The 10000-nt window shown below is 47.7% G+C and overlaps 2 protein-coding genes across 3 annotated transcripts in view; both read right to left on the minus strand.

Moving 5' to 3' along the window:
- On the minus strand, positions 1–3651 carry LOC306819485 (uncharacterized protein). The gene is made up of 11 exons (XM_079373287.1): positions 3079–3651; positions 2574–2668; positions 2372–2459; positions 1895–2232; positions 1722–1815; positions 1551–1641; positions 1110–1418; positions 880–968; positions 717–804; positions 241–562; positions 1–71 (listed from the first exon to the last, which is right to left on the minus strand). Exons 4-6 carry the CDS (start codon positions 2154–2156, stop codon positions 1551–1553), a joined length of 447 nt encoding a protein of 148 aa, XP_079229413.1. The 5' UTR covers positions 2157–2232; positions 2372–2459; positions 2574–2668; positions 3079–3651; the 3' UTR covers positions 1–71; positions 241–562; positions 717–804; positions 880–968; positions 1110–1418.
- A 451-nt stretch (positions 3652–4102) lies between these two features.
- Positions 4103–10000, minus strand: part of LOC306819490 (uncharacterized protein) — a 7590-nt gene continuing 1692 nt past the window's right edge. The window contains exons 1-4 of one of the 2 annotated variants that reach the window (XM_079373297.1): positions 6839–6948; positions 6318–6411; positions 6141–6228; positions 4103–5872 (exon numbers count right to left, since the gene is read on the minus strand). In XM_079373297.1, the coding sequence (XP_079229423.1) occupies positions 4856–5872; positions 6141–6228; positions 6318–6411; positions 6839–6881 (1242 nt within the window). In that variant the 5' untranslated portion in view covers positions 6882–6948 and the 3' untranslated portion in view covers positions 4103–4855. Of the gene's footprint in view, positions 5873–6140; positions 6229–6317; positions 6412–6838; positions 6949–10000 lie in introns of those variants that run through there. The other variant, XM_079373298.1, reaches the window with a different exon arrangement.

The raw sequence follows: 10000 nt of genomic DNA on the forward strand, positions 1-10000 counted from the left end.
CTCCTTCCCGTGAAGAGCGCCTCGTTGGCAGCTCGGAGGTTTGATCATCCTCCTGGTGTCCTGATCCGTCACTGCAGCACACAGACGGTAAAACAGTCAGACACACTGAGGACAATCAGAAGTGCATTAAAAGTACTGATGAGCTGTGAGTCATTAAACCCCGCCCCCCCGTGGCTGGAGTGGAAGGGTCCGTGCAGGCGTCTGTGGTAATAAACACCACAGAAGAAGAAGCTGTCTTACTCTTGTAGGAGAGCTCTGAAGGGGTCGAACACTCCTCTCCGCTGGCGTCGATGTACGTCACGTTCCCGTCCGACTCTGTGTTGTCCCCCGCCCACCATGCTCTCCAGCTCCGACACGCTGCTCCTCTCCGCCATCAGACAGTCTCTGTCGGGGGGCGGAGATGAGACGAAGACGCCGTCCTCCTCGCTGCTCCAAAACCGGCGTCACTCTGGGAGCTTTTCCCGCCATGCGTCCTTCGAGAGCATCGCTTCATCAGCTGGAACCAGGGCCAGGAGGCGGGGTTAGTCTGAGCCTCCATCCCCCGAGGAGGAAACTTCAGGTCCTGAAGACAAGAAAAACGTCCATTCTGTACATGAAGACTTCATTCAAGGAGCAGTCCCCCTAGTGTTTAAAAGAGGTACTGCAGCCCAGACTGTAAACATTAGAAAGAGCTGTTCCAGCTTGTTACTGGGAGCACTGGGAGGAGCAGGCGTTACCTTGAACTTTGTCTTGAGGTTGTCCCACTTCTTGGCCACCTGGTCAGGTGTGATCTTCCCCGTCAGGCCCATCTCCTTCACGATCCCCCTGAGGACACAAAACAAGCGCTGATGAGGACTCGGGTCTTCACAGTCCAGCTGGACAGATTTGAGTCTCAGGTACCTCCAGGCTGGTTTGGCCGTGTTCCTCCTCCGGTGAACAGAGACTCGTTAGCGGCTCGCAGCTCGATCAGGCGCCGCGTGTCGCGTCTTCTGTCACTGTGACCGAGATCAAACGTTAAACAACATCCTCTCTGAAAGCTTCACAGTGATAGGAGGCGTGTCACCCTGAATCCGCTCATGCTCTTTTCCTGTGAAATCCTGTTGCCTACGTTACCCACAATGCATCTCAACCTACATTTGTAGGAGAACTCGGCCATGCGGTGCAGTTCTCCCAGCGCGTGGATCCGTTCTTGTCTTCGTTATCCACCAGCAGGTCCATCTCGGACTCCGTCAGGAACTCGGCCATCCCCCCTCGACTCCGCCTCGCTCGTTTCTTCGGCGTGGGGGAAAGCGGCTCGCAGTCCTCGTCTTCGTCCTCCACGATAGGCGTGAGGATGGGCGCCGCCCCCATGAAATCGTCCCTCCATGGCGTCGTTCATTCTGAAGAACCCAGGGCCAGGAGCTCGGGTTGGTCTCCACGCCTCGAGCGGGAAACTTCAGCTCCTGACGGGAGAAAAGTCGGCACACGGTCCTTAAAGGAAACTCCTCCCCCTTTACAGCGCACTGAAGGAGACGCTAGTATTCCTTTATCCGAGGTCGTCTTTGAAGTTGGACGTGGACGGACAGACGGACCTACTTGTATCTCCTCTTCAAGTTGTCCCACTTCTTGGCGAGCTGGTCCGTGGTCAGTTTGCCCTGAAGGCCCAGCTCGTACAGGATGGCTCTGCAACAGAGCGCAGCTCGTCACTCACGTGGACCGTTTAACCACAACGTCAAAGACCAGAACAGAAAGGTGGCGCTCACCTCCACGCCGGTTTGGCCGAGTGTTTCCTGCCGGTGAAGAGCGCTTCGTTTGCAGCCCGGAGTTTGATCATCCGCTCGGTCTCTGGTTCGCTCACTGCAGGTAAAGAGACAAACGTTTTAGAGAGGGGCGGGGCCAACACCTGTGCAGGTCTTCACACAGACATGCTGCTTACTTTTATACGAGCACTCGCTCATCCTCCTCCAGCCCATGGGGACGCCCTCAACCGGCTGAGCGTCCGTGTGAACCGTCCCAATCATCCTCTGCAGTTTCTGCCGCCACCGTGTCGTCCATCTCCGTTTTGATGAGGAACTCCAGGATGTCCGTGTTCTCCTGCGCCTGGTTCTGCTGGTTGTTACAGCGGTGAGCGGCGTTGTTGGCGCTCTCCGGGCACAGCGCCAGGTTGCTGTTATAGAGGCGACCCTGCATGGCTTCATCCATGATGTGGAACCAAGGCCACGACTCCACCACGCCCCCCATGTGGTCCTGGCCCTGATAGGGCTGCTTCAGGTCCTGGAGGAGACACAGCAAAGAGCTGAAGTGATGAAGTCTCCCGTGTCCGTTGCACAGAAGCTGCTCTTGTTTGAGTAAGGTCACGACCTTCAGGTAGACGGACGTGTGCCTCGGTCTCATGAGTCCACTCCATTATTACCTTGTATTTGGTCCGCAGGTTGTCCCACTTCTTGGCGATCTGATCTGCAGTCAGTTTCCCTTCCAGACCCAGACCCTTCAGGATGGTGCTGAGGAGCACACGGGGGGGGGGGGGGGGGGGGGGGGGGGGGGGGGGGGTGGGGGGTCAGCTGAGAGAACTTCACCTGAGCTAGGTTTTTAAAAGAGGCCGGTCGGGGTCTTACCTCCACGCTATCTTTGCAGAGTTTTCTCTTCCCGGTGAACAGAGCCTCGTTGGACGCCCTGAACTCGATCAGCCTCTTCACGTCCTCCTCCGTCACTGTGAGGTGGACATTTAAAATCAATAATCAATACCCACCTTAATACCATGGAAACAAAAAGAAAGATTCTGGACCAACAGAGGATCAGCTGAGCCAACGGGGGGAGCACAGAGCTGTGTGTGTGTGTGTGTGTGTGTGTGTGTGTGTGTGTGTGTGAGACGCTCCTGCTCTTCCTTAAAACACCACTGAATCAATGTGACAGATAAGAAGGTGATGACGGCTGACCTTAGATACAACAAATAAAAAGCTGTCTAAAGGGGGGGGGGGTACTATTATTATTAGTAGTAGTAGTAATTTGGGGGGCAGATGTATTTCCACAGCGCCCCCCTCTGGCAGCGTCCAGTTACTGCCTGATTTCTAGTGTGTAGTGTTTAAATGTGAACATGAGACACACTTTGAGTCTTCTCACTTTTATAAGAGTTCTCAGTGAAGTGTTGCAGCGGGTTCAGGACTGACTCCATCGTGATCATTGAAGAAGAAGAGGCTCTGAGGTCCTAGGGAGGAAGGACGCAGGGAACAAGGAGGTGTTGAGGCCTGGTGCTAGCTGCCTCCTGCAGGTTTACCGGCTCCGTTTCTCCTACAGCAGCTCCCCTCCGTCCATCCTGGAGCTGAAGCCGTCCGCTTCAGGTCTAACGGGAAACCGAGCAGGCTCCAGTTAGCCTCCGAAGCTAACCCCCGGTCCGGTAACCGTTAAAGGAAGCAGGATGCTAGTTAGCTCGGTGGCTAAGCTAAACAACAAAACACACGCGCGCGGGAGTTTCCCGCCACTGATTCCGTTAGCCGGAAACGATCCCGACCTCCGCTGAGTCATCATCATCACCGGAGAGGATTTAACGGTGAATAAAAACCGTTATCGTACCGGAGCTAGCTTACATCCCGTTTCCCTGCTTTGAGGGCAGGGTGCGTTTGGTTTCATCACCGCGGTCCGCCCTCCACCACGTGACCTACAACACGGAGGGGGCGGGGGTGTAAACAGTATTACAAAGAAGCACAACTAACATATGAACAGAAAGTATGGACGAGTCTTTATTTATCTCATGATTATGATTCAAGAAGTGGTGATATAAATAAATAATCTTTAGAATAAAGCCAGTGAGTCTTACATAGACTCTATACTCCCAGCCCTTTGCTGGCAGCCCTGAAGCGTTCTGCTCCCTTGGAAGGCTTCCAGAGAGCTGGCCAATCAGAAGAGAGTGGGCATGTGGGAAGCATCAGAAGAACATGAAGCTCCTGAAAAGGTTTCACAGTGTGACAACATGAATGGGGGAGAATGAGGAGAGATCTTTGATATCAGTTTGTTTAATACCTGATGATGTCTGCAGCAGCAAACTTTTACCTTTAATAAACCCACAGACTGAGTGTCATCCCCCGTGTGTTCCTGCAGGGGGCGCTGGAGTCCCCCATGTGTCCCTGGAGGGGGCGCTGGAGTCTCCAGGCTGAAAATGCTGCCTCAGCCTAACTTTGAGTCAAGGAGTCTAAGACAGGCAGACTACTCGTCAGCCTTCTTTGTGTTTTTGGACTAGGCTGGTCATTTTTCAACACTGGAGGTTTGCTGCTTGATTAAAACAGACGGCTGAGGAGAGACAATCATCAGTTATCAATTATTTGATCATGTCTATAAACCCCTCTATTTCAGCCCTGCTCAGAACAGGCTGTTTCTGTGTCTGTAGCTTTAAATATGTAAATGAGCTGTGTCTGACCACGCCCCCTCCCTGGAAGGGCTCGGGTGTACTCGCTGCTTTCTGGCTCCATGTCCTATTGTTTACGGTGAGAAGGCAGACTCAGAGGGCAGAACAAACACCTAGCTGTGGGAGTGTCACCCACCTGGGGGAGGGGCTACTGCCCTTTGTGATGTCATGAAGGGAAACTCTCCAAACGGCCTGTTTGAGCAGGCAGAAGACGGAGAGGATGGACTTATCTCATCATTGGGGGGTTCGGAGACAGATAGAGACATGTTAGAGGGACATGGGGAGGGAATTTTAAACATGTGACCTTTAAGAAGCGGACTCAGGTTTTGATGCTACATGTATTAAAACGACAGATTCTCTGTTACTGTCTTGGTTTGATCACACAGCTGGTAAGAGGAGTGAATCCATGAGAAGTCGCAGGCTAACCCGAGCACACACGTTTATTCTTTGTGGTTTAGAACATGTTATCACATGAAACACAGAACGAGCTGCCCGCTGTCACAGCTTCTCCACCAGTCTCTGAAACAAAGACACCAGTCTCTGTCTGCTCTCCAGCTGCTCTGGATCCAGGTCTGCTGCCGTCAGCCTCTGGTAGAACCTGGTCTGTAACACCACTTCTTTTTCTGACGTCATTTCAGCAGGATGTCCGTTCTCAGCGTCCCCGTCCCTCTCTCTCCTCCACACAGCTCTCTCTCTCTCTAAATCCTCTCGGGCTCGCTCTACCAGCACTTTGTCTCTCTCCAGGAATGCTCTGTCTCTGTCCACAAACGCCCGGTCTCGATCCAGGAACACCCGGTCTCTCTCTACGGCCGCTCTGTCTCTGTCCACGGCCGCTCTGTCTCTCTCTAAAGCCGCCCGCTCACTGTCCAGGCTCGTCCTGTTTCTCTCGAGCGTGGCGGCGTCTCTCCTCAGCAGCTCTCGCTCTTTCTCCAGAGCGATGAGCTCTCTGTCAAACTCCGCCTGCTCTCTCTCCAGAGCTCGCCTCTCGTTCTGCAGCTCCGCCAGCTTCCTGTCCACCTCCACTGCTTCCCTGACCACGCTTTTGGAGGAGGAGGACGGCGTCTTGCTGGTCTCTACGGTGAATTCGGGCATTAAAGTGGCGTAGAACACGGCGGTCTGGCTGCTGTTCAGCAGCGGTTGACTCTGCGGCTCGGGGATTCTCACCTGTGTGCCGTCTCCCCGCTCCACTGAAACTATGTGAGGAAGAAGCTCAGCTTTGTTCTCTAACCTGCAGTCTTCAACGTCTATGAGCTCCCTGGCGTCCCCGAGTGTCAAATCGTCTTCCAGAGGAGCCATCTCAGCGACGCTCAGTCCGCAGAAAGGCGTCCCCATGCTGGGCAGGATGAGTGGAGGCGTGGCTGCGGCCGTGTCGTCCTCTTCGTCCAGCACGGAGGGCTGCACGATGTTAGCGGTCCCTGCCAGGCGGCCCGTCATGGCCTCGTCCATCAGCTGGAACCAACGCCACGAGTTGGGCTGGGTCAGCGTCTCCATGCCTTCTGGAGGGTTCTTCAGAGCCTGCACAGGAAGAGGACATCACACTTTAAAGACTCAAGTTTAAGCACGTGTCGCTGCAGCTTTTCAACATGTTCAAGTTAAAGACAGAAAGGAGCCGCTGAAGACGGTCACAGGAGGACAGATGTCCTGCAGCATCCAACAGCTGACAGCTTTGTTCTCACGCCTGCTGTTCTCTGGAGGAACATCAACACAGTGAGACATCATGCGTTAACTCCGCCTCCATCTGTTCAGCCGTCATGACTCTGACAACCTCGAACTCTGGACTCACTCTGTATTTCTCCTTCAAGTTGTCCCACTTCTTCTTCAGCTGCCGCGCTGACATCACGCCCTGGAGCCCCATCTCTCTTCTGATCGCCCTGCAGGGAGAGGTCAGAGGTCACCTTTTAGTCAAGCGTTCTTCATCTCTGGCTGCAGTCTGAAGGATGGAGGAGGAAACCTGACTGACTTCCAGCCTCTCATGGCAGAGTTCCTCCTCCCCGTGAAGATGGCTTCGTTGGTGGCTCGAAGCTGAATCATGAGTCTCGTGTCTCGCTCCGTCACTGCGGAAACACGTCAATCATCGATTCATTCAACGAGGTCAAAGATCACAGGAAATATAAAAACTAAACATAGAAATATCTCTTTATTCTTAGAGAATCATTTATTGTTTAATGAGCAGGGGCGTGTCCATGCCAGGGGGCGTGTCCTCTCAGGTCTAGCAGCCTGACAGATTCAGATCATGAGTTTAACGAATCATTCATCCCTACGACATTAATCTACATAAATAAATAAAATAAAAATAAAATCTAAAACAGTTAATGGGACACTCTTCATTGCTAAGGAGTTCTGTTTTGGTTGCTAAACATCACAGAAATTATATTTGACTAAAAACAAAATCAACGTCTTAAATCCGAATTAAACTCTTTAGCTGTAAACATGATTTAAACTTTGATCCGTTCATAGAAAAGTGACTTTAAATGACGTTACGTCTGTATGTGTTCTCCATTTTCCCCGAATCCTCCATCTCCATCAAAAAAGCCAAACACTTCGAACATCCGGCGGGAACCGGAAATGTCTTTTTTTTTACATTTATATTTGTTTGAATCAGTGGGTGTGGACTGTAGCTGTTTCCGTTCTACGTTCGTGAAGCTTTTTTACGGCCCTCATGGGCGCTGTCATCTTGGAATTTTGCAACCAGAGTCTGCGCAGTAGGGTCCGGCGGGAGGAGCCCTGGCAACACGCCCCGCCCACTTTGCGTACCGCTCTGATAGCTTACGCAGCCCAGCTACGCCAAGAACTTAAGAATCTTTACGGAGAGAAATTCATCTACCGACCATAAACGTGAGTACAAAACCACCATATATTTCAAGTCAAATATCTAAACGTAGTTCATTCAGAAATTAAGAAAATCACACTTTTTATATTAATTATTGAATTTAAACGTTTTTTCGTGTTCTGTATGTCTTGTTTATTGTTACTGGATTCCTTGAATTTCCCTCAGGATCTATCTATCTATCTATCTATCGATCTATCTATCTATCTATCTATCTATCTATCTATCTATCTATCTATCTATCTATCTGTCTATCTGTCTATCTATCTATCTATCTTCTTTAACTCTGTGGGTTATTAAACCTTTTATTTTTGGCAAAAAACGAACTAAAACTATTTTAAGCTAAGTTAGCAACATAAGCTGTGTACAGATCTAACATGCTGGTGAAAATATGTTATATGATAGAAAGTAGTGGTGCACATAGTACTAAAGTCATATCTGCTGTCAGTAGTTACTTCAGTTCTATGTACATTTACAGAGTATATGTGTTTCTGTGCATAACTGTGGAGTTGGTAAATGAATCGGTTTCATTAAGGTTTCTGCTTGTATGGACCTTTTCTCTGGTTCTTTTCCTTGTCTAACATGTTTATCTCATTGTTTTTTTATTATCCTCATTTTAGACACAAGGAAGAAGAAAGATGGCTGATACAGATACCCCTGCCAGCTCACCTGATGGTCTCCCTTACTTTGTTCTCCTCTCAGTGAACACCTTTGGACTGTGGAAGGAAGAGAGCATGCAAACTACTCACAGAGAGACTCCTGTCAGACAGGGATTCAAACCAGTAACCTCCTCACTTTTATAACTGAACCATCATTCACACTATGTGTTATAAATCAAATAAGGTATTCATTGATTTAAACCTTTTCTCTCCTGTTTTAAGCTGTAAAAACATAGAATGTCTCATGTTCTTGTAGGGCAATGGCAGAAGTCACAGCTGGGAAACAAATAGCTTTAAAAGTACATCAACACTCGAGTATTTAACATTTAATGCAGGTTAGTGTTAAAGACAGCATGCACATAAAGACAGTAGAGTGGTATGATACAGACACGACTGAGAAGGCAATTACATTATTATATTTTATTCAATCACATGAAATGTAACACTAGTCTTGTAACTTTAACAAATACAGATTGTGCTTAAAAACGTAGTGTGGTATTTTAAGCTACTTTCTTTCACTTGATTGTTCAGTTAGATGAATGTAGTATTTAAGGTTTTTGTGGGTTATACAGGTTTGAAAGAGGAAAATGAGTGAACAGTATTTTAAAGTTAAAGCAGATTAATCTAAAAATAACAAAAACAAAATGTGGCTTATAAGAAAAACCTCGGTATTAAACAGCCTCTCTTTTCTTCCGTTCATCTTTTGAATGAATAGTCAAACATTGCTCAGGACGTGCGAGCTGCGTCCTCTGTGGCTCAGGCGCGACACTCGGGCCACTGTTTCGCATCAGACCGCCGTCCAGTGTAAGATCAGACCAAACGCCCTGGTAAGAGACGCAGTGGTCAGGTCCTGCAATCCTCCGAGGACGAGCTGGAAGAGAGAGACAACATGAGAAAAAGGAAATCCTCAGTTTAATGTATAATATGTTGGTGAAAACAGGGAAATACCTATTAAAAGACATAAAATCTTCATTAATGATTATATATGCAAAATAAGAAACATTAATATATAATTTTGTGAGAAACGTGATCTTTATGCCTTCTTTTATTGAGCCTGTCTGTCTCCTCCTAAGCACCATAACAAGCAGCCTGTTTTGTAGTCTGTGTCAGGTTTTGTCAAGTTATAACACCATTTATTAATAAGCGTCATTAAATGTACAACATGATCAACATGTGATTATTGGATTGGTAATGTGTGTGTAAACTCATGCTGAATATTTGGCATTTTTAAGCAGCGTGATGCTCGGTTAATATTATATTACACCACCGCTGATTGTTTGTGTTCACGTTTCTGTCAGTCTCTTAAATCAGACAGAAGTTAAATCAGAGCTTACTTTAGTTTTATCCTGATATCTAGAGAAATATTCTACCTCATTATAGAGTATTATAAATATCAGCCTGCATGGTGACATGTTAATCTCTGTATAACACACTCTTTACACAGACTGTAAACATGTACACTTACTTTTTTAAAAACCTTACCAGACCTATTTATTATTTACTGAAACAAAACTGTACAGTCAATGAACGGCATCTATGAGCTGATTTTAATTACCATGTTTTTTATTTTAAATACAATTCCACTCACAAAAACGATATAACAATATCAAGAAACATATCATGTCAGTTCTTAGGTTTGCTCATATTAAAAAGTAAAATAAATAGATAAATCATACCTGATAACTAACCTAGCTTAGCCTGCTAATATGTTAGCTCGCTCATAGCGCTTTAAGCAATGACACATAAATCAAACTTTATTACTTACTGTAAAAACTGCAGCGCTCCCTTAGAGTCCACAGGTCCGTGACATTAGTTTACTGCAGAAAAAACAGCTTTCACCAGCTCAAAAAAGACGAAAAAACTGAACAGAAAAGCTCCGTGGAGTCTCGGCTTCACTTCACGACGTAACTACTTATTTACCAAGAGCGCTACGCAAGATCCGCGGCTGTCAATCATCGCCATGTGTGACGTAAAATCCCGTTTTTTAACCTCAAATAACTTATTTAAAACAAACTTCACAGAAAAATGAGCACTTGAACACCATGTAGGGTGATAATATGTAATGATCACAGCAGAGTTTGGGTCTGGAAAAAAATTATGTGACGAGTATTTTAACTTAACAGTTTGACCCAAGTCCCGTCTGTTATCATTGAGGAG

This window comes from Symphodus melops (genome assembly GCF_947650265.1).
Source record: "Symphodus melops genome assembly, contig: scaffold_216, whole genome shotgun sequence".
NCBI lineage: Eukaryota > Metazoa > Chordata > Actinopteri > Labriformes > Labridae > Symphodus > Symphodus melops.